At 34.2% G+C, this 25,826-nt stretch overlaps 1 protein-coding gene across 1 annotated transcript in view; it reads right to left on the reverse strand.

Moving 5' to 3' along the window:
• Positions 1-835: 835 nt before the first annotated feature.
• The window catches only part of LOC118181500 (nose resistant to fluoxetine protein 6-like), a 75,205-nt gene continuing 50,214 nt past the window's right edge, over positions 836-25,826 (reverse strand). The window contains exons 11-15 of the mRNA XM_085824248.1: positions 22,092-22,214; positions 19,088-19,208; positions 11,448-11,637; positions 9,043-9,185; positions 836-1,238 (exon numbers count right to left, since the gene is read on the reverse strand). Of these exons, the coding sequence (XP_085680374.1) occupies positions 981-1,238; positions 9,043-9,185; positions 11,448-11,637; positions 19,088-19,208; positions 22,092-22,214 (835 nt within the window). The 3' untranslated portion in view covers positions 836-980. The remainder of the gene's footprint in view (positions 1,239-9,042; positions 9,186-11,447; positions 11,638-19,087; positions 19,209-22,091; positions 22,215-25,826) is intronic.

Here is a 25,826-nt window from a genome sequence, read left to right on the forward strand (position 1 = left end):
TTTTAAAAAATTTAATTAATGAAGAAATTTTAATAAAATACAAGCCCCCCCAAAAAAAAATCTGAAAGGTTTCAGATTTTACAATTACGTCCAAATGGGCTTTTTTTTTTTTTTTTAACGTTTTGTATGTTACCTTTATTTATTAAATATCATGCTATTTGCACTTAAACCATAAAATTCAGTAATTCAGTTCAGTAGCAGTGTCGCAAAGTAACTTTAAAATGAGCATATCTTTAGAATTTCTGATACACAGTTCCGCGCCCGCTGGAGATAAAAAGGTTTTTCCCCGCCGTAGAGTGTTGCCATTGCTCGCTTTTAAATTGTTGAGTTTGTTACTCAAATATTCGTTAAAGTTTTACAAAATATGAAATCGATCATAAAACAAATTCCAAATTTCAAACTTGGTCTTCCACATGCATATATTCGTAGGAGGATTACGTCATTCAAAATTCGATGACTGTATGCACCGTTGTTTTATCACAATGCAAGAAATAGACATATATTTATGCAGATTTTTCATTATTTAATTTCTTCAAATATAATGCAGGACTCTAACATTTGGTGGCAACAGTTTGAAAAGTGAAACGGACATTTATAGTGATTCAAGGCAAAATCGCAAAACGAAAACAATAGTTCTTCAGGAACAAAGCCCCTTTGGACTAATAATTGTACGTTAAAATTTTCATTTGTCAGCATTTTTAGTGTCGGATATATTTGCTTAATAATAAGTGTTAAAAATGAAAAATTGTAATCTTAATAATACATAAATATTATCGTAAGTATTTATGTATGAGAAAGTAAGGAATTAAAAAATAATAAGATTTTTGCCTGGAACTTTACTAAAAGTTGATTTTATAAAAAAATACCGTATTTTACATGTTGATACTATATTGTACATATTGCCATATTTTACATGTTTGAATTTTTTTAATCATTTTTATAATTTTTTCATAAATACATTGTTTACAACATTACATATTTTAAAGTTTTTGAACCTCAACATTACACGCATCATTTGGTACAGGATCCTCAACAACATTTGTCAGAATAGTATTTATGGATCCATTTTTGTCCACCTGAAGAGTTCCTTTGAAAATGTCTGCAGGTTTGGAGTCTTCTCTTTTTTCAGGACGGGAGAGCAAAACCTTCTCTAAGTTCATAAATGGTGCTTCAAACATCATGCTCATCAAAACGCCCAGTCCAAAGGTGACCAGTAAGTGTCCAAAGAAATACCAAACCTAGTAAAATTTAAAAATTAGAAAATTCTATCAAGAATTAAAAAGTTTATAATATTTAAATCCATTTTGATGATAAATTTACGAACCGAAGAATGCAGTTTTTCTTAAAAATACTATTATTTATGTGTAAGTAATTTAGTAATTAAATCTTTGTAAATTAAATGGATTATTTGCATGGGACATTCATTACTGAAAGTTTTTGTTTTGTATGATAGTTAATATGCCCCTTTTTGAAAACATATTTGACGTAAAATAGATATAGTTTATATTTTGAGCAACTGATATTTTTTCTTTTATTACGTGCTCAGGCAGTACACGGAAGGTAAGGGATGGCCCGTGGAGGTCGTTTTAAGAAAAACTGGCCCGTATCCACGTTACATGTGGGCAAAGCCACGAAAACGCCCATGCAGCCAACCCGTTTGCCGGAACTCGAATCTTTGACCCGAACTACCAGTTTTCAGCGGCTTTTGCCGCTCGACTGCTGGCGGGAAATTGCAAAAATTTAGCTAAAATATTTAACTAAGAGCACTTTACGAACAGCAAATTCGAGATATGCATTTTCAGCTTATAAGGGCCGCATTTTTTATAAGTTCTTAAATCTGCATTAGATTTTAGGAGTTCTAATTAGTAGATCCTTTTGTTATTGCTTCAATTGCGACTGGGACTATAATCAAGGAACTCCTGCTCTGTGATATCATCGTATTGTTAGCCATCACATTATCGTAGCTAATTCCTATTTTCTGGTAATTTCTACTTCAAAATACGACACATAAATCTGAAAATGGTAGTATGGATTCAAAGATGTTAATTCATTTAGTTATGTATTTTAACGTTATTGTCACAATTTCTTGCTTTGCTGTGTTTGCCTGGAGCTTGAACACAGGATTTCTACACGTGTTAGAATAGTTTTAAGCACTGATTTTAATCTTCAGTCGAATATCAGCAGTTTATTACGCAATTTTATTTAAAGTAGTTTATCTGTTTGTTATGCTCTAAATATTGAAATTATTGTTTAACCTTCTTCTGTTGACTCCACTTTTCGATTTTCTGGAAACGTTTAAGATATAATAGAGATGCCAATTTAGTACTGAATTTCTTCCACCTATCCTTGTTTAACGGTAAACATGTAAGAATTTTTATCTTTATATCTCATAATATAATATTTCTAAGGGCTGCTTTTCTTATTTCTAACATAATTTAGCGAATTTTTTCAATTAAAAAAATATTATTATTGTTACGGACTTTGTACTTAGTTGGCTATTTTTATTAGAATTGTAATTAAAACTGTTTTATTTCCCCCTGCAAAGCAGCGCGTGACGAATTTTAAGAGAAAGCTACGCCAGAAAAGCAAAAGTAACGTGCATTTAACATTTAATAAAAATTTATCTCCGTAATTGGTATTTAATTTGAATAAATTTAATTGACTAAAATGTTAGCTGTAACCGTAATTCAGTGCTTTCTGCTTTCCAGAAATTGCTAGAACCCTCTCGTGCGGCCGATTTAAAAAGCTATAAAATCCAGAGAGAGAACATCTCAGATCAGTAGTTCAGTTTTTTTCGTTGTTTAAATAACTTGTCAGGGCTGCTATTCCTTCTAAATGCCTTTGGAAACATAACTGGAGTCTTGAGTAGGAACAGGGAGCTTACTCAAACTATGTTCGTGCGTGTGTAGAAGATACAACAAAAATAAAGAAGGGTCAAATTAACCCTTTATTTCTCACATTGTACAGCCGCTCCCGCATTTCGGGATACAGAGACCAGCACGTTTGGTCTAAAACATAGAAAATAAGAAATAAGCTAACTTAACTAAATAAGAACTAAAATGCTTTGCAGAAACTATTAACGCAAAGACTGGCCTTTTGATACTACGTATGTGGTGAGCGAAATTGCAAATACTACAGTACGTCTTCAAATATCAGCAGGGACTAATTTCTGGCCTTAAAGGCAGACATGAACTGACTGAAAAGTACACGCATGACAGGGCAGAAAGAAGGCTAAAAGCCACATATTATATAAATACCTATACAGTTTGCAACCTCATTAGCATAAACAATTCCTACTAGCGCTTATTCTGGCCGGAAATGAAAAATAAGAGAGAATAGCAAAGTTTTAAAATAAAATAAACGTTACTAAAATCATTACAAACATTTGTTGTTAATTGTAGCGAATTCGCGGTGAGAGCTTTCTCTGCGCTTGGATTGCATTCTATTTAACGTTTTAGTAGTTTAAAATATAACTACTGTGTGATAGTGTGATATTGTACGAATATCTCTGAGGGAAAATTTCAGCATTTTGTTTTTATTTCTTGTGATAAGAATAAATTTTATTGACTTTTATCAGACTTGTGCATTCAGTCTATTACGAACCCGTACGCTCGCAACACTTTTTGGTGTCAGAAGTGGGATTGAATGCCAATTACAAGAGCGATGGGACAACAATTAACCAGTTCATGACTGCATTTGCTGCATTCTAAGAAAAGATGGTGCCGTCCACTCTGTTAAAGGAGAAATGTAAGCGAGCCAAGAGGTGATGAAAGCGAGTCATGTATCTGATAATGATGACATGAAAGCTGTTCGAGAAGTTGTTAAAGAAGAAATGAAAAGAGAAATCACCTGCATAATAGAAAACAAATTTAAAATTATGGAAGACAGAATGGACACAGTTGAAAACAGAGTTGGAGAAATCGAAGAAAGAGTCTGCCATTCAACAACAAATCGAATGACAAATTTATCACAGAGTTTCTGCAGTAGTCAAAGAAGTTGATACCTTGAAGACATTCGTAGCGATTTTAAAGGGCAGTAGTTGGCGGTTTTTAATTTTTACCCATGCCTGCTCGTTCTTCTCTGAAATTATCCACGTATGATAGGAAGACCTTCTGCAAAGTATGTAAGACACAGTTCTCTATAGTGGCAGCAGCGAATGGATGGAATCCCCAAGCTAAGGCCTGTCATCTCGCCGCTTTTCTGAGAGCCGACGCAGGGGATATCCTTCAGACTCTTCCCGAAAACAAAAGGCTAGATTTCGAAGCTCTGTCCGGAGCGTTGGAGCTGCACTTTGGGGAGAAGTGTTTAAAAGACTGCAACAGGCTTCAAATAAAATCCCGTCAACAGAAGCCAATGGAAGCACTGCAGGAGCTCGCCACGGATGTTGAAAGGCTGTCCCACCTCGCCTTTTCAGAGTGCCCGACAAAAACAAGGGAAATCCTGTCGCTGCAATACTTTATCGACGGCATCCGGAATCCTGAAATACAGAAAGCTCTACGAATGGCGGATGTCAAGGCCTTAAAGCGCGCTCTTTTTTACGCCATGAAATTCGATGCAGCCCAGCAAGCAACTCGTAGAGACCGCCAACCGGTCAGAACTGCTCAAGTTCACGAACCAGTGGGTCAACTGATGGCTAGTTTAGTTGATTTATTCAGGCAAGTCAATGCTTTGATACGCAGTAGGAGTGAGAACAAACTAGCTCTAAAGCGTTGGAAATGTGGTACTGAAGGCAACATACGACGACATTGCAGAACACCCCAGGGCACAGAAAATAAAACAGATTATCTGACCAGACAAGTCAGTGCCTTGAGACGGAATAGGAATGAAAAGAAACCGGCTCTAAAGTGCTGGAACAGTTGTGCTGAAGGCCACATACAAAGGAACTGCAGAACACCCCAGAGCACAGAAAATAAGAGAAAAGATTTAAACAGGCAATTAAATGCCATAAGTCGAGAAAGGAGTGACAAGAAACCAAAGTGCTGTAACTTCGGAGCTGAAGGCCACATACGAAGGACTTACAGAACACCCCAGGACACGGAAAATAAGTTCATTGCCCAGCAACGACGCAGGAAACAAATTAATGACCATATCGCGGAGATGAGTTTGAACGACAGTGAGAAACCCCGTTTTAAAGCGCTGAAGATTTCTGAAGTGAGTGGCAACAATAATGGACTATTCATCAATGGGCATATCGATGGAGTTGCTTGCAATATGATCATTGGTGCAGGAGCTAATGTTAATATCATTCGGAAAGATTTAGCTCAACAATTTAAAAATAAACTCATTTGGACGCCATCCTGTGTTACCCTGAAGACTGCAACTGGTTATAAAATCGACATTAATGGGAAGTTTAACGTGAACATCACGAACATCTCCCTTCAAATCTCATCATCAGGAATGATGATGAGGTTTGGAAGTACCGCCTCCTATCACACGGCATATGTGGCAGATATTACAGATACTTGCGTACTCGGATTGGACGTTTTAAGGAAGTACAACTTTTCCTTGGATTTCAAAAACAACAAACTGCTTTAAGCATCAGAGGACACAACTATCCATCAGAAGATATCATCACCTGGAAACACTGACGTCTTGTCTTAAAGACCCAGCTCAGAAAGCTGCCGAAATCATAATAAGGTCGGAGAGAAACACGAGACTACCGGCTATTCTCCATCTCAGATGCTCATCGGTCGTGACCTTCGTCTGGCTTGTGATCTCTTTGATCACCCTCCAGATGCGTCTTCATCGCTTGAGGAATACATCCAAGGTCTCCAGGCCCGGTTTGAAGTGATGCACAATTTTGCACGAGAGCGAGTCAACTTGGCGACGGAGAAGATAAAGACCCGATACGACATTAGAGCAACTAGACATCGATTCAACGAAGGAGACAAGGTGCTCATCGGTCGTGGTTATGGAATCCGACTCGACGGAAAGGACTCTGTCCGAAACTTCAATCACCTTTAGATGGTCCATACACAGTCCTAAACAGGCTGAATGACGTCATGGTTCGGAACCGTAAATCATCGAACTCTAAGGTGAACTAAAAATTACATAAAGAGGTCTGTAAAAAATCGGATTGGCGTTGCATTCTATTTAACGTTTTAGTAGTTTAGAATATAACTACTGTGTGATATTGTACGAATATCACTGAGGGAAAATTTCACCATTTGTTTTTATTTCTTGTGATAAGAATAAATTTTACTGACTTTTTATCAGACTTGTGCATTCAAACTATTACGAACCCTTACGCACACAACAATATTTTTCACTTACCTTGAAACTGATAGTAATGATGATTTTTTAATCAAAAGATTTCATTCTTAGCTGTTAGTACTGCAATGATTTTTAATGATGATGAGATCGGATTTTTAAATATAAAATGAACTATCTGACGTTCTTAGATAGATAAAAACATCTTTGGAGGAAGGGGGTGGGAAGGACGTAATCCGTACTCAATCACAATCCCGACAGGAAGAATAATTTCCATTTTAGAAGCAATGATTTTCCTTCTTTATTACTGTTGCACATTCTATGAACTAAAAATTACATAAGAGGTCTGTAAAAAAAATTCCTTCCAATTTACGCTGTCTTTATTTTAGTACTAAAGTGGGAAACATTATTTTTAGCTATCACAGAATTGATCATACAGTTAAAAATCTAAAATCAAAATTAAAACTCGCTTAGATACGAATTTTATTAGATAATACAGAAATTATATATAGGGAAATGAAAAAATATTTCACGAAAACTTCAAGGCAAGTAGAGAGAAACGAAAAAAGCAAATTTTATTTTCGTACTGAATGTGTGTTCGGAAATGGCGTCTTCAGGCGTTAGAGAGCACTGATCTGCGGTAGAGTTGTAATTAAAATTGAGCTTTTGATGGCACCAGAATGATACAGCGAACTGTAAGAAATCGATTACTTTAGGGGCAGCCCCGAGTCAGACGTCCTGAGGCGGCTCTTCCACTAAACTCCTACCGTGACCGCCGAGATCACGGTAGTTTCAAGCTAGAATTCACCGGTGGGCGGAGTGAAGATCTGTTTTGTTCTCAGATGAGAGCCGCTTTTGTCTTGATGTCATTGATGGCCATATGTTGGTTAAAAGGAGGTCAACTGAGCGCTTGGGAACTAAGCTCTCCTTATCGTACATTAGGAGTTATGATCTGGAGATCAGTGTCCTGTGATCTGACAACAGGAGCACTCGTTATCCTACACACGTTGATAACAAATTTGTATGTCTGACTAGTGATTGCACCGGCTATGCTGCCATTCTTGAGTAATATTCCAGGAGGTATTTTCCGATAAGATAACGTTCGTCCCCATACAGCTGCTATTAGCCAACTTGCTCTACAGAGAGTCGATATTTTCCCTTCTCCTGCGAGATCACACGAGTTTTATCCCATCGAGCACGATGACTGGAAAACAAATTCAACGTTCTCTACAACTAGCATGGACTGTCCCTGATTTCACTCACCAACCACAACAGGCATGGAACTCCATCCCACAAAATAATATAATGCGCGTTTCATGCTTGCTTTCAAAATCGTGGCGACGACAGAGGTTTTTTAATTTACCACCATTTCCAGTTCGAAATAGCTCTTCTCGTGCATACTTTTACCTGTAATACCGAACATTCATCAACAAATATGTTACCTAAACTAATGTTTCGCCTACAGCTTATTCATCTAAACTGATATCTTCTTGGTACTGGGAATCTTTAATAATAGAGATTAATTGTAGAAATGGTTCAAGAGAAATCGCATTTATTAAATTACATTAGTGCATTTAGATTTTGTCTAATATAATCTATGATCTCGAAAATTCATTAGGCATGAATTTTGTCTTAAACTTCACCTGCTGCAAGAGAACATATTTAAAAAATAATTGATATTATGTTAATTGTGTCAAAATGTATTTTCTTCATTATGCCTAATCTTTATTTGTATTTCAAACATGAATTTCGCCATAAACTTCAAATGCTTCAAAAGGACTAAAATAGTTTTAAATCATGTTAATTGTTCCAAAGTTGCATTTTCTTAATTGTGTATAATATTTATTTGCATATTTCCTTAGGTAACGAAAATATTTACACAATACATTACACAGGGTGTTTCAGAATATAATGTACAAATTTCTGGGATATTCAAAGCTGAAATAAGAAGAAATTTAGCTATGCAAGACTAGAAACGTCATGTTTGCGCAGTAAATTGCGTTACACGTGCAGGCGCAAGACTGGAAAACGTTATCTCTAAAATTAATAATTCGCGTATAATGTACATATTTAGTCTGACAGTGTAGGGGATCGCTTAATAGACTCGTGACTTATGCCTGTTCGTCCAAATTTACATAGCTATAGGTTATTTCTGAAGAAAATCTTGTCAAAATGTTTGAATGAACAACAGGTCCGTAGGCTACGTGTATGAGAAGGATTCCAATACGCTGAAGCATCAGCTCGTTTCAGCACTGACATGCGTCAACAAAATGACAACCGGAAATGGTAAATCAGGAGTGGCTGTTTCAGTGCATTGGCTTGCATGATCACCAGACCTATCACGATCACCTATCTTGAATGTTCCATTATGTTAGAGATCATCTGTAAGCTCTAGTTTCCGACAATCCTGCTGAGGATTTGGTTCCAGGCATCCCCATAACTACTGCAACTGTCGAAAGACGTACTTGCAAAGAATGTTCGGCGTTCCATTCGCCTATGATGGCAGGCATGCGCTAAAGCTCGTGGACGCAACTTCTAATAATTTTTGTTATCTCTCTGCGTTTCGCAAATGTAATAGTTGTTATCAGTAAACCGCGTTTAATTCATTTATGCTCTAACGTGTCTTTCAATTTGTTCTGCATGCTAACATATAAGGATGGCTTTTCCTTCATAGGTATATGATTTCAATTCACTTTTGCACAACCAAATTATCCTAGAAGTTTGAATGCACTGTATTGAAACACCTCTCAAATCATAATCTTCGTATCGTCTTTATTTATTTATCCACATTTTTAAATGACAATTACTACTATAGAAACAAAATATACTCACCACTAAGAAATGATCCATTTGCATTAAAGTAGTTTTGCTCCCGATAAAAACAACTTGCACAATTGGATGCAGTAAATAAACAACAAATGTTAAGCGTGCCAAAGGTACAAACACTTTCCATGACAGGAACCTGTTCACTATTCCTAAAATATAATTTATTATCATTCATTGATTCAGTATAAAATACATGGGTGGGTTCGAATCCCACTTTTGGTCTAGTATAAAATAATCAACAAAACGCATTCATTAATAATATACAGACTTCTAAAATATATATGGTTTTAAAATTGATTTAAATTCTAAAGCATGTTTTTTTACATTTTTAATTTCAACTGCCATTTCTAAAAATGTAATATTTTAGAACAAAGACAAAAAAATAAGCTTAAAAAATTTTAAATTAAGGCTTTAAATTTGTAGGAAACAGCTGTAAATACTTGATTTGCAATCATAATTTATTTAAGTAATAAATTAAGCGTCACTAATGAAGTCCCAAAGGCTGAGCGACATTTTCTATTTTCTTATTCTTTAAAAAATTATTAAAAATTTAGAAATTTAATGCTGTATAAAACATAATGCTTTCTAGTATGGGATACCCAGCTATTAAAAGTATAGAACATAAAATGTTATATATGCAGTCTGAAAAGCCGAGCAATAAATTATAATAATAATAAACAAACATAATTAAAAAGTAATAATTTCCTTTACGGAAGACCGGGGTAGTGCTAAATAATGAGGTTATAATGAACACTTCTTTTCTGTCAGATGGACGACTTTATAAAAATCACCCGCCATCTCTACCAGACAGCCTATGCAAAGAATTCGAATCTAATTTGCATTATTCATGTATTCTTTCAGCATTATTTGTCTGTGATCCATTTGACATTAGCCATAACAATACAATATGCATATAAGGACCAGGTTATATGAGAAATGCTATATTCCTCACAATTTTAGCTAGAAGAAAAGGAGAGCATGTGAGGATTGGAAGGCTGGGTAGTTTTAAACGAAAGTCCTCCGTCACTCTCAGGAAACATTTATAACGAATTATATGAATTCCATAATAACCTCATTATGGAATTCAATAATACTGAAATCAAAAACTTCTTCTTTACTCTTCCTCTTTGATAGAGAACTTAGTTCTGAAGCTCCCAAGTTCTGAAATATTTAATGTCGACTTAAGTGGTCTCAAGTACGTACCAAACCCGAGATTCAATATAGCTCCCACAGGAAAAAATAGATGGTGTTTCTCTAGGAATGGAGACCGAAAACATATAATTACTATTTGCTAAATGAATGCTACAGGATCTTTCCTGTCACATTTAATCATCTTTCTTCGACAAGGACTCCAAGGGGCATGTTGACAGAGTAGGTCAGAGAAAACTTTTATGCTTGCTCAAAATCCGAATGGATGGCGGTGGAATATTTTCTCTCTTAATCGCAGCATTTTATAAATTTCTTAAAATCAAGCAAATAAGGGCTAGATCATCTTACAAATTTGGTAAGGTCAAGCAAAGAAGACCAGGTTTTCTTATCTTAGACAACACTTTAGGTCACTTTACGGGCGTTTGACTGCTCGTACTCTACCTCTTTCCTCATATATCGTATAGATTTCTGACTTTGCATCTGGTCTCCCGTGGACCTCTTAAAAAGACATTTACGTAAATCTTTATTGTTCACATAAGCGAACTTCGAAGAATGTTCACTTCAAATGTGCCAAATGTATTAAGGAGGTTTACTTTAGAGCTTTTAACTTGGGAAAATCCATATATAAACTTTGGGTGATTGAGATTTATCTCTTAAATCCTATTATTTTAAAAAAGAACGTCACGTTTCTGGGTCAGTTTTTGTCCGACGACTAAATCAAATGCATCCGTAGCATCTACATCATCTATAACAGCTAGATCATCAGCGGAAGGTAGTCCATTCATAATAACTAGCACGTACGTAGTTGTTAGTTCTTCCTCTACAGCTGATCCTTTCATCAATATCCCAGAAAAGACAAGTTTCGTTTTCAAAAACAAAATAAATTAGAAGCAAAGGTATTCGAAGATTTTGACAATCACTAATCAAGCCAACTTCTTCAATACAAGACAGTTTTTCCGAAGAGGATGAAGGGAAAAATTCCTAAGAAACTAACGAGGAAGATCTTGAAGATTTTTTGAGTTTAGATGCAGTGGACGTAGTAGAGGTATGTTACATTTGTTGTAGTAAGTAGAAGTAAGTAGTAGAGGACAAATGTAGAGGGTATATTGCATTTGTTGCGTGTTCTGGAGAGACACAGAATCATTCTGCAAATATCCTAATGATAAGTTTATTTATGAAAGTTTCATATTATCTCCCTATGCCAAGATACAAGGTATTTAAGTTATTTTCCGACGCAGAATTGCTTGTATTTAATCACTTACCTCCATGTCCTGTGGCACAGCAGAAAATGGTCCAGACTAAACCCAATGCCCATGCTGATCTGCTCAGGCTAGCATAGGCTATTGTTTCGACAGTACGGTTGTAGTCTTCTCCTGAATTCCATTTCAAAGTTCCAAAGACAGTAGAAGCAGAGGAAACAATTGCAAAGCACCAACCGAAAACTTGCACTCCCTACGAGAGAGTTAATTATTTTACATTATGTTACAACCTATAAGGATGAAAGATATACAAGGATGAAGCACATGTAATTAATGAAAATACTTCGGGAAAAGAACGTTAGAACACTGACACTTCTCGCAAAATCAGAGACTCCAACCTCTCTGCATTAAATGTGGCAAAAATAAGCTACTTTTATATTAACCATTACTTAAGCTACTTTTATATTAATCATTACTTAAGTTACTTTTATATTAATCATGCTTCAACAAAAATAAAAATATCTTTTCTCCAGAAGTGTAACTGGAAAACAATAACTAATATGAATTAATTTTACAATTAGAAAGGTGATGTGTCATTATTCAGTTCTATTTAACAATTTAAAGTATAGAGGCTGTTCACACATTTTTTAGACGATGTATATTGTATTCACAAAACTAAATTACATAAAATTCTTGTGTTTTAAATGTTCTGTTTGACATCTCTTATTCTGAACTATATTTCGACACCGCAATTTCCAAGATAATGAAATGGCAGAAGAGATATTCTATCCCATTCCTCCCGAACAGCTTTCCAGAGTCCTGTAAGGGTTTCGGGACAACGTTTGGATAATGCAGTTTTTAAAAGTCCGAAAGCACAAAAATCCATAGGTGACACATCGGGAGATTTAGCAGGGATATCAGTGAAGGGTATGGCCTTGATACCAGTTTTTTGTTCCATTTCTTTTGGGAAATTTACAGTGGATTTTGATGTGTGACTGCTAGCTTTGTTCTGATGGAGTCTCAGAGATTGATGGCACTGTGGGTAAAGCGATGGTATTTCATTCAGAAAAATTGGCAATAAAATATGTTCCTGATAGTATTTGGAGTTAATCCTGACATTTCTTTGGACTCCCTTTATTTTAACTTGCCATTATAAGAAAAACCAGCAACAATCACGAATCCCTTAGAAAAACTTTCTTTCGATTCTTTTAACCATGTACTTAATTTTTTCCCCTTTTATGATAATAAATTCCTCTTTTTTTGTTAAAATCGTTTAAATACACCCATGTTTCATCTATTGTGACAATTCTTTTCCATTTTTCTTTGGATAAGTGTTTCTCATATAGAAATTCTGTAGCGTGTCGTGCGTTGAGCGATATGCTTTGGAAGAAGACGATGCACATTGCGTTTTTTCGCTTTCTTAAGTTTTAAATCAACGTTTATCATTTTGTTTACAGTGGACACCGAGCATTTTAATGATTTTGCAACTGTCCTTTGACTAGGGGGATTTTCTTTTAACATTAAACAACGTACCTTTGCAATAGTCGAAGATGTCCGTTTTTTCCTTGGATATTTGTTTGGAATTTTTGTTCCTTACTTGTTGATGATATTACCTATCGACGCTTTAAATATCACAAAACCATGACTCCCACATCGTTTTTGGATAACGTAGTATGCATATTTCTCTTCGAAAAGAGCGTAAATGTAGCCTTCGAACCACTGCTATGTTAAATTCGCCATTTTGAATAAAAACAAAACTTTCAAGCCACAGACGATAATTTTGACTTTTAAAAACATAGTACAATTGCAATTACTTCTTTTGCAGCAAACGAGTTTTTATTACCGCTTACCAAAATCGTCTAAAAAATGTGCGAACAGCCTCTGTAAATATGGACGACCAGTTTTATGTTTAATGCCTTTTTCAACAAAGAGCATATAAATTTTAAACCGGTTGATAAATACCTCTAGCAAAAGTCTTTTAGCAGTACTAAAGTTTTCTTATGCATTAAGTTACACCAAGAAATTAATGATAGATTGATAGTGAGACTTTGCATACAAGTAACATTCATCATGAATGTTTTAAAAATGGAAATAATCTGGGAATCAGTAAATGGAAAATTTAAGCCATAGTGAAATTAGCAAAATAACTTTGTTGTTGCCAGGAAATCAAACACTGTCGTAAAATATAACTCTAAATTTCCATGTTAATGTTAGGTATTAATGAGTTCCACGAATGTTACGTATGAATCCATAATAATTGGAATAAAGGATGTATAAATAAGCTTTGTCTGAATAAAAAAAGAGAACTATCAATACAGCGTACGAAAGAAACTCGTTACGTTGTTTTGATTTCTGGAACCTCGGTGGTAAAATCGTACATCCAATTGCGAAAGTGTTTTAAATGGAGCAGATAATCACGTTTTGCCATTTATTAAACAAAAATGTAAAATTTACAAACTTTAGCATATTATATGGTCCTATATATATATCCTGTATTTATATTTAGTAAAAGTTTAATTCATTGGAAAAGTGTTTGATTTACATTCGACAGAAATTTAATTTTATTGCTTTTTAATGTTGCAGTATCGAAAATTTAAACTTATCGCTTTCCTCGAGGAGCCGCTTAAAAACAAATTAAGATAATTAGAAGTTAATTATTGCTCCATTTATTATCATTCAAAGATATCCCTTGGTGATTTAATACTATATACTACTAATATATAATTTCATTATATTTTGGAACCATAAAGCATTTTCATACAAGTAATTTAAACATTTTCATAATTTAAAAAGATATTTACTTGCAATTTCAATAATGGAGTATCATAATCTAACAGTCCCCTCGCCCTTTAAAAAAAAAAAAAAAAAACTACCGGTCTTACGACTTGGCTATAAACGTGCCAATATTTGAAGCTGCGCATTTTTTTAGAATGCGAATTCTATTAGAGTCTCAAAATAACATCAGATTTTTGAAAATAATTGCAATAATCAAACTTCCCATTACTCCCATCTAAGTTCTTCTACACATCTAACTAACTTTACAATTTGTTAATTAGTGTACGACTGTTGAATTTTATAAAAGCATTATCACTGAAAATCTGACGGAGATGTTTAATATGAGATAATTTGGTATTAAATATCCTCGTCAGTTTTAACTACAAGAATCAAACTTTCTGTGTTTTATTTTTTGGAACGAATATAAGATACATAAAACAATAGCTGCCAGGGAACCGTATAAAAAGTTAGATTTCTTAAATTTCATTTATATATGTCTTAGTTAAAACTTTTTACATGTGGAAATATACTATATCTGCAATTAATGGTTGCTGAAATAAGGGTTGTATAAAAGAACTTTAAAACATCTGTAAATTTAGGCTTCACAGATATTTCTACACATAAAAATTTAAAACTTTTAATTATTTTGAAGACCATCAGTAGAAAACACAATTAAGCATCTATCACCAGGATGGGAACTAAATAAATTAAAGCAATGATCTCTGTAGTAAATTTTACTGTTATAATCCACTCTAAAAATAAAATAAAACAGTTTGTAAGATGCATCATTATCAAGTATAATCCGTTATTTAATATACCTGAAAAACAAATTTGAGAATAAAATCAAATCTTTAAACCAGTGGTTCTCAATCTTTTTTGCCCCATGCAACACTTCTATCATTGCTAGATGGCCTTTCTCCATCCATCCCTTCCCAAACTCAAAAAATACATACACATTTATTTAAATTTTGATTATTTTTAATAGGTTTTATAAGTTAAACAAGAGAAGTATAGAAAATGATGATAAATACTAAAACTTGAACAAAAATGTACTTTTATATTCACAAACTAAAACTGAATACGTAATAGTTAAATAAAAGACCGATCGCATTTTCCCGGAAACTATGAAATTTCCCCCTAGGGAGTAATTCCTCACCTGGTTGAGAACCTCGGTTCTAAACATTATTAAGTAATTAATATTAAATTAGAAATGTCAGCTCTTGAGCACTTATATTTTACAATATTTTATACATATAATTCATTTCATTAGTTTTAAAAACTGTGTCACAGCAATTAAACATTGTAAATTACAAAACATCCATTATAATGTAATATATCTGTACATCTTTTAAATTTGAAAATTTTCAGGATATATTACGTTTTTGATATCCATAAGTTTCGTTCTAACTACATTTCTAAGTTAATTTAGAAATGTTGTTAATTCATTTTCATTAGTCATCATTCATGTAGGGTGGACTTTGATAAAGGAGCCCGCTTCCGGCGATAATATGACAAAATGGATACAATTTTTCAGAAGCGATGCGCAACGAAGTGAACAAAAGGCCAAATAAAGCTGAAACCTGCTTCATTCAGCGACAACAAATAATTGGATAACAGGTAGTCAGCAGAGTATGCACTAGAAGGTAAAGGCTTCCTCACCTGAGCTTTTGAAAAGCCCTAAATATGGAGTGACGCATAAACCTCTAGAGGCGATCCACGAGGCCGCAAGGCCCGAGTGGTCAACTCCGGGCGACAATGAAGAAGGTCAGGTTTACAAGCACAAAGCAGGGCGACCATGCAACAGGTGGTCACCGAAAAGCTAAGACAACTTCAGTCCCCCTGAGCCAAAGAATCTTGGAGGTTCTTTGCCTGAGCTGACCACGGAGGTGAACTTCCGAGGACATCTTTAAAATATCTAACATTTTTTTTTAAAAGTTTTTTTTAAAAGGAATTTTAAATTAATAATATAGTTCAAATTCAATTGTAAGTTTTATTCTATTTATAACTTATTTTTTGCACTTTTATCGACAATTAGTCTTCCATTATTTGGAGTGGGCTTTTTTTGCGTTCAATATTGTTTAATTTACATAACCAAATGAACTTATATCCAGATTAAAAAAATTGATTTATTTCTAGATTACAAGTAACTACAAGTAAATTGCTTACAGTATTTTTTTATTAATTATATTTTCTGAGCTTTTAACCTCCCTTGGACTCTGGATTAATTATGATTTTGAGTTTATCATAGACGTCTTCTCCAGTATTGCTCAACTAATGGGCAGTTGATTGTAATTATACGTTTCTGATTTACATGCTTTCATTTCTAATAAAATATTAAACCAGCAGCTTAAATCAATATATCTCCAGTGGATACCGTCCCATATTAGGGTGTTTGGTAATGAAATAGCTGACGATCTTTGAAGGAAGGGTTGTGATTTACCTACCCCCATTTCCCACTGATTTAAACACATCTGAAATGCATTCCCACTACAAAAATAAAGCGAACGTGGCGTGGAAAATTTCTCCTGCTCACCATTGGTATAGTGCTGAGCAACCAGGCTTGTCACTATAGAGTAAAAGAATTAAATCTCTCCAAACGGCCATGGCCAGATTCAGAAGCTGGCACCTTCGATGCATGAAATTCAACGGGCAGAGGGAAAAAGGCCCTTTCCTTAATGTGCTTGTTCCCTCCCTGCCTCTCCCGCTCACCTACTGGATTGTACATGGAGGTAGGAAGTAAGATGGAGTCGCCCTAAACAAGTTTCTCCGTACCCTGCTCTGAAGCACCGGCGATCCCTACGTGGTGACCAAAACATTGGGTCATTTACCATTGAGTTCTATGGGATTTGACGCGTTCGGGTGTAACTATTTTGTAATTACGTCGCAAATATACATATAAATGTATATATTTTCTTTTTCTACAACATTTCAGAGTCCTAAGTATGTGAAAACAACATATTTTTAAACAACATTTCATTCTGAACGGAATTAAATGCTATACTTTTCACAGGACAGTTTTCTCAGAATGGTTTAATTTGAATGAAATATTTTCACAAGTTTTCGTTAATTACATTAGAAAAAAAATTAAGGTAATTCGATTTTATTCGGTTAAGGTACAAAAATTAAGATCAAAGTTTATTGTATTATTAATATTAAAATTATGCATTATTTCTTTTCTATTTATAGAGCTTCTTCCTAAAATACTTTCTTAAATATGACATGATTTTTTGGCTTCTTTTAAATCGAAAAATGTAAGTCAATTTATAATTAATGCTCTATTCGGTTCATTTTAAATTAGAGAATTATTAGGAATTAGCGAAATACTTTAAACAAGTATTCCTAATAATTAAATAGTATTAAATAGTATTTGACTTTCGCTGAACATTTCTGAAAGGGAATAAAACAAGTTTTTTTTTTTTTTTTTTTAAGTATTATTTAAAACTTGTAACTGAGTTATTATAAAATGTAAAGGGAATAATTCTTTTAATTATACTTATCAGATTTTTTTTTTACCCTTCATTTCAAGAATACATATTTCAAAACTCTTTATTACGTTCTTAAGTGCGCATCTCATAGCATTTGCTTTACAATACCTTTTAACAGATTGCTTTCCAATACGAACAATTCTTGCTTAAATAGTTTTATAACGTATTTGTCAACAGGATTTCAATTTATGTTTACAATTCAATATTAAGGTTATTATATATTTAAATAATATTTAAAATCATTATAAATTTAGATGCATTTAACAACTAGATTTCTTCACAGTACTTTCACAGTTGTTTATAAGTGAATAAATTCTTCATTTCAAATACATTTATAAATAATTTAATGAATATTTAAGTATTTTGTCAAAGGCAGATACATGCTTTTTGCAAGCACATGCATAAATACCCATACATATTTCCTATTTATCATTTCCGGCATGTGCAAATCTTTAATTTCTGTGCATTCACTATATTTTTCGTGTAAAGTAATTTACACTAATTTAGCATACACCCGAAAGTTTTACATAAAAAATATATATGAATATAATTTGAATGAAAATTATAAGTATTATTTTTAATACCCACTCAAAGGTCAGTTTTTCTTCAAAATTCCTCCACGATGGCATCTCTCTCTTTAGGCAGATAGCCCTTGCATGCGTTACTCTATTTAATAAAAACTTAATCTGACCTATGTGCCTAATTACAAATATTTTAACATATATAATTTTATATTTACATTTAGCCATCAAGTTTCAAACTTTTCAAATCTTCTAGAAAATAAATTTTGGCAGATCTCTTTTAGCAATTTTCTTAAAATCTATATTTTTGTAGTTCAACAGCTTAGAATTTTATAAAACAAATTCATAATCAAAATCACTGTTGTTAGTTATCGAAAAATAACCAAGATGTGATTTTTGCGTAAATGTCAGTAAACTATACAAATTGCTATTATCCTTGACACTATGAATGTTTCTTTCATGCGAGAGTGTCCCGTTTTCGATTTCTATGGAACTGTCGTGTGTCGAAATACTGTCAGAATCTTGTCAAGCGAGCTTCTGAATGTAAACAAAGAACACCCCGTCTGGTGACCCAAGCTTCTAAGCAGTGCTTCACTTCTAGCGCAGAATGGCCCCTCCTCCCTTTCCTACCTCCATGGGATTGTACAGGTATCTCCTTGAGACAGCTGTCGGCTGAGCAAGATGATGTCAGCGACTCACTTGCTCGGCAAGGTCTAGTGGACTTGGTGTAGGCTTTCCTTCCCCAAGGAGATTAGTAACAACAACACATATTAAACTTAATATTGCATAAAGATTATTTACTGAATACCTATAAAAGTAATAAGTTCTTAAGAAATAATAAACAGGAAAAAGTATAAGGATTGTTATTTCTTTTGCCAAGTTCTTCATTTTATACTAGTAAAATTACCTGTGCAATACTTACACGAGATATTTTCAGATTTGGTTTTGTTGCTAAGAGATAACCAAGTAAAATTCCAATGCAGTAGGGGCCAACATGAGCGAATGGTTTGAAATACAGCATATTCCAAAAATATTTATACTGCCTAAAATTGGATTAAAAAGGAAGTAAAAACTTTAATTTAAGTATTGTGTTAAATTTATTTAATTATTTAATTACAACAAACAATTTTTAATTAATTTTCACTCTTTAGTCGCTTTGCTAGTAAAAAAAACAATTTATCATCTGTTTTCCTATTAACTATTTTTCATCGGTAGTTTGCAATAAGTAAATTTACGTAATTTTCTTTAATTTCATATTTGTTAGCTATTTGTAACTTGGATTATTCCTACAACGATTAGAGTTTCCAAAATATTGCCATTTTCACTTGATTCTTATGGAGGGTAGTTATAATTAAAGTTCCTCTTTCAATCCCTTCGCGCCGACTGTCACGTCTACATGCCAGCAACGAACACACTCACTTCCCGGCTGCTGACACGCAGGCGTGCCAGAGCATTTTCCCGTTCACTACCGACTGTTACGTGTTTGTGCCAGTGTCCTGGAACGTTTTAAAAACTATAATTTCTGCCACAAGATGGCTGTGTATGTCCATATGATTTCATTTACATGTACATTAGACCTTCTACTCGAAATGAGAGAAGCATGACTCACATACACGTGTTTTTGATTATATAAACAAGAGGGGAAATAAATGTTTCCGAATGGCGCGATTTATGACGTCTCTTTAAATCGCACTTTATTCGCACGTGGTAGTTGTTTATTTAAGTAGAGAAGTTTTATTTGCGCTAAAGCGTTGGGTATTTCGGTTTGCAGTTCAGTTTTTAGAAAATAATTAGATCTTGTTAGACGTGATTTCTTTCTGTTTTTACCGTTGCAATGTCGAAGCGTCGAAAATGTTTAACAGAGCATGAAATAGCAGAAATGGTGCAAAATATTTTAGATATTAATTCTGAAATTCTGATATTCTGATCTTGATTCTGAAAGATTAACTGAAAGACATTTTCCAAAACTTTGTTCAGAAGAGACTGATAAGAAAATGAGACGACGATGCTTCGTTTATTCAAATTCCCGGAAAAATCCTCCAAAACCGCAAATGAGTTCTTACGAGTGCAAGGAATGTAACGTAGGACTGTGCGTAGATCCCGGTTTTCCAATTTTTCATACAAAAAGAGAATTTTAAGTAATATATTTAGTTTTCAGATGTATAATGTTAAAAGTCATAAAATGGTGAGTAATGAAAATAAAATGTGTAAAATATGCATTTAAGCAAGAAATAAGGTAATTAAAGTATATAGTATAAAAATATCTATAAAGCATAAGCCGTTTAAATACTCTATAGAGCATTATTAAACAATGCGATGATACTTCGGAAATTTCATGGATTTAGGCTCAGTAGCAAAAAAGCCCCCGGCCCTGGACAGACGCTCGCGTAAGACACTGCCGACCTCCGCGATAAGCGCGCGTTTGAAATCGCAAATCACTAGCAAAAGTGTGCGCATTCTGGAAAAAATTTTGTTACAGAACCCAACTTTGTGATTTTTGAAGCCTGAATTCCGCCCTAAGACATGAAGATATCGGTTTAAAACCTTTTTAATCGTTTCTAAAACGTAACTGTTTGTGGGGTGAGGCAAAACCACAATGGCTTGCAATTGGCTTACGGCGGGAAGAAGCAAATGATTTATGCAAATACTCTAAATAATTTAGCGTAATTGAAAGATGCAATACACCGATATGTCCATAATGAGAATGCAGTAATACGATTTAACATGCTTTCCGAAAATGGTGGACGTCACATTGAACATGCTTTTTAACACGTTTCAGAAACGATTAAACACATTTTTAACCGATGTCTTCATGACTCATTTCCTTTAGGAATATTGCATACAGCGCCATTTTCCCTCTGTGGCGAGTTTTTGAACTTTTTTTTTTTCACGGAAAATAAATTATTATGACCTCCTTTACAAGATTACCACGTTTGATAACATTTGGTCCAGTAGTTTTCCTTTTATGACCATTTCCAAGTGGAACTTTAATTATAACTACACTGTACTTTAATTATGCTACTGACTGGCTTTTTTATTTGTAATTAATTTAATGGCTTTATGATCCCTCTTTTATTATTGTATCCCAAAATTTATTTGTTTTTGTGCAGTTTTGATGGTATTTATATCACATACATTTTTAACCATGCAGGTATTGAATTACATTAATGAACAATTAGCTGTAGCGAATTGACCCAAGTCAGGAGGTAGTACATTTAATTTATTTCAGATTCTAATTTTAGGATATATATAATCATATAAAAAATAATTTATAAAATATTGTCCTCACCGGAAAAAGAAGGAAAAATATAAAACACACACACAAAAAAAGATGATGTATGAAATCGATTAAGTTCTTTTCCGTTATTTAGAGTTTCTATTTCCATTAAAATTCTAATGGAGTTTTTCGCTTGCCGTGCAGTGTGAAATTCCGGTGCACGGCAAACAGCATTATTGTTACCTCTCCTGGCCGATGGTGGTCATTTAGAGCAGGTTGCTCTCAAGTTAGGTAGCGGCGAATCCGACTACCAGGCACTGTATCTTTTCGCAGAGATATATCTATTTGCAATTTATTAATTTATATTATCAATTTTTAATTTATAAGAATGCCAAGCGATATTCTTATTTTCATCTTAATTATGCTTATATTAGCATTTTTATATCAGCATAATTTATGTTATAAGTTTTTAATTTATGAGAATGCCAAGCAATATTCTTATTGTCATTTAAATTACCTTATATTAGTATTTTTATATGCTTCAACCATGCATTATTTTCTTAAAGATTTATTATTTCAAAGTTCCGATTTTTACCAGTTTTTGCAATATAACTGAGGTACATTATCTGCAGGTAGCATAATAATTAATTTTCCCAGTGTACGAAACTCTCTATGTACTCTCTATGTACTAGTAAATGCACTCACTTACCTTGGATTTGGTTGAACTGTCAGCATTGTAGGTGGTAGATCATTGACGTAAGTATGAACTCCACAGTAAATTATACTTGCAAGTATAGCTAAGAATGCGATGGTTAGTCCCACTTTTGGCCTCCTGAATGTAAGTACGATCAACATAAACAAACTGAATTTATTATGGAGCTTATAGTTTTAAAAGTACTGCAAAATCACTCAATTTAAAATTTTAAACTTCCTTCTATTCTTTCGGTAGATTTTCAAAGAACAATCTTTTTATCTCTTTTCCGACCAGCAGTTTCCCTAACGCAATTTTAGGATAGCTGTTTTAGAATCAATTTCAAGGAGCATGGTGTTACTAATTTTGCGCAATGTAAGATGCAAAGTCTGAAGAGCGTGCATCTCTACGGAAAAATAAGGTTACAGGCGCAAGTTTATTTAAGATTGAGGTAAATGACTTATCTTGCTAAATTGGCGAGATATTGCCAATCTGGCTATGGTTTTGGTGACTAATTTTTGTAGACAAAATTCGACAAACTTGGCGACCAATTGGCAACATTTTGGTCCGTTCCCTGTGTAACTGTGATTGGAACTGCAATTGCAAACTGTAATTGATCCCTATATGTAAACTGTATTTGTACCCGATTACAAATTTTACGAATTTTTTATAATGAATTTACGAAATGTTACGAATTTTGCATAATGTAGCAATGAGATTAGATTTTCTGAAATTATAATAATTTGATAAGTTTAATAATTATTTATTTGTTGAATTATAATAATTAGTTAAATTTTGTAAAATTGCGTATCAAAGTTTTATTGATGTTTACATCTCTAATAATCGCATAGTCTTGGTAAGAAAGCGAAAGTTTAGGTAGTCCATAAATTAAACGTTTGTCTGTCCCTCAAATAAATAATTTTTAAAATTAGCCTGTGTTGTGTAGCGAATTTAATTTAATTAAGTGATTAATAAAAATCAAAATTTTAAAGTTTTAATTATTCAAAATTTGAGCTACACAAGTTTGGTTATATTCTTTTTGGGCCTATTAATTCTAGTGTAATATATTTTGGCTTTCCGAGTTTACGCGAACTGCGTCTTCAATCTTGTACATGCAGACAATGGATAAGTATTTTTGTTTCTGCGTAATAAACTCAGTTTTTCATGTCAAAAATTAATTTGATTTCTTAGTATTTAATATCATTAGTTGCAGAAAAATTAGCTCTTTAATTTGGCATAACTTTCATTTTTCTAACTTTAATTGCATTTCAGTTATGAGCTTTAATTAGTAGATTTTCTTCGTTTCGCTTGTGATTTAGTTAAAGGGGGGTGAAATGCCTTCTTTCCGGTTGAAAAGTCACTTTTTGCGAGTTTTCAGCGTTCTTTCGTTGGGACCCTTGCAGGGTTGTTGAAATTCCTAATCTCCCCCGGTCGCAGGTGGCAGTTATTTGGCGAGGGTTTGGCGACTTGGATTTTCCGTTGAGGTTTCAAAATAGTGGTTTTGGCGAGTTTGATAACATGAGGGTATGCTGTGGTTGCAACTATTTCAACTTTCGGCGAAAAAATGGGTTGCGCCAACTTGGCAGTCCGGCGCTCTCCCTTTTAACGGGTTGTTTTAGGGGACGAGCACACTTCATTCCTGTCGCTGAGCTCCTAGAGACAAGACAGGGATTTTTTCTGCTCCTGCTTGCTTTGGTGTTCGCCCTTGCATTCCAGCACCGAACCGCCTTGTTTTTGTTTTCTCTCGAGGACTCCGGCTGCGGACCGCTCCTTGGACTACTAGTTCGGACCGACTGCTGCAAAAAATGCGGTAAGATCTCTCCTTTTGTTCTCTGTACGTCAGTGCAATGGCAAACGGTCAGATTACTAAGCATTTATTTGATTTATGTCAATTCTCCAATTTTGGTATCACTGATACACATATTGAGGAATTTGATCTTAAAAATGATAGCAACATATCCGCTTTTGTGTGGATAGTCACTACAATTGGCAAACCCACGTTCGAAACTATTTGTAATTTAAAGGAACAACTCTTAGATGAGTTCAAAATTCTAAATGCAGCTCCTCAAAAAAATGAACAGATCGTTAACGAGCTAGATACCATCAATGCAAAATTAAAAATCTGCGACATGTTTATAAGCGTGAATAATCCCTTAAAAAGATGCAGCAGTAACCCGGCTGTAAATAACATTCACATAAAAGGATCTGACAAAAAATGCAATTCAAATAGTAATTCTCCACAGAAAGCTACTTTGAATTCCCAACCACAAAAACAAATTGTACAACAGAACAATTCTGTCCCCAACTCCCCACAAAAACAGAATCAACACACGAATGACCTGGAAAGAGATATCCCACCAAACAACCCCATAAAACGCACACATAGCGACAAAAACAGAAAAAAGAAAACAGAAGTTGACAGCGATGGATTCAAAACCCCTCGCATCACGAATAAACGAACATTTTCCGAAACGGAAATCACACCTCCTCTACAACAAAATAAATACGAAAAATTAAACAATGAAGAAATGATGGATCAAAACAACGCAAATAATACTGAAGAATTTATCATCCCAAAGAAAACGGCCTCACACATCCCACCTATCGTCCTGCAGGACTTTACGGCGAATTGGGACAGAATGAAAGAAGAATTTGAAACAATTGGAATCACAAAAATAAAAGGAAATTTAAAAGGGAACACCCTTACCATAAGAGTATTTGATCCCGAAGATTACCGCAAAGCCACCGAATTGCTTACTAAACGGGATATTCCATACCATACGTATAAACTTAAAAGCGAAAAACCTTTAAAGGCGATTATCAAAAAACTCCCAAGAACCTCAAACCCGGAGATCATAAAAGAAGAAATCGCCAGTATGGGCATCCCCATTACAAAAATAAAACAAATTGAAAAATTTGAAGACGGCAAAATTATTAAATTACCGGTTTTCCTCGTGGAAACCAAAAGAAACAACGAGGGGAAAAAGATATTTAACATCACTTCACTACGTGGACTTGATGTTCTGGTATGCACGTATAAAAGTCGCCCAGGACCAGTTCAATGTCATAAATGCCAAAGATACGGGCATATTAAGGAAAAGTGCAATTACAAACCAAGATGCCAACAATGCGCAGGCCCTCACGAAGGGTATACATGCAAACAGGACAAAAACTTACACTCCGCAAAATGTGCCTTATGTGGTTTGGACCACGTAAGCTCTTCAAAACTGTGTAAATTCCACCCTAACAATATCAAAAAAGCAATAGAAACTCGTAAAACGGAAAATGCTCAACCTACATTCCAACTCAATCAAGAAGATTTCCCTGCTCTACCAACGGCAGCACAAAATACCAGCACGCAAGCGGCTGTATCCGCTCCTCCAACCCAGAAACAGAATCAAGAACCGGAACCTCCCTCCTTCTGTGAGTGGATTAAATTGCAGCTGACAAAAGCTAAAGAATTTCTAAAAAGCTTCAAAGAAGCTAAAAATATTATGAACAAAATCGAGGTTGTTATGGCAGCCATAGAATATTTTTCATCTCTAAACTATGATTTCTAGTCCTTTAAGTAATGAACACAAGATCATAACCACTAGCAAGTGCTTTCTTAAAGTCACTTTCTTCAATGCTAACGGTGTTCATAAGCAAAAGGAGGAAATTAAGAACTTCCTCATCACCCATAACATAGACATCATGCTGCTCAACGAAACACATCTAAGGAAGTCACATCGGATAAATTTCCCTGGATACCGG

The sequence above is a fragment of the Stegodyphus dumicola genome, chromosome 9, assembly GCF_044657685.1.
Source record: "Stegodyphus dumicola isolate Sdum_Otavi_A_Nest chromosome 9, ASM4465768v1".
Lineage (NCBI taxonomy): Eukaryota > Metazoa > Arthropoda > Arachnida > Araneae > Eresidae > Stegodyphus > Stegodyphus dumicola.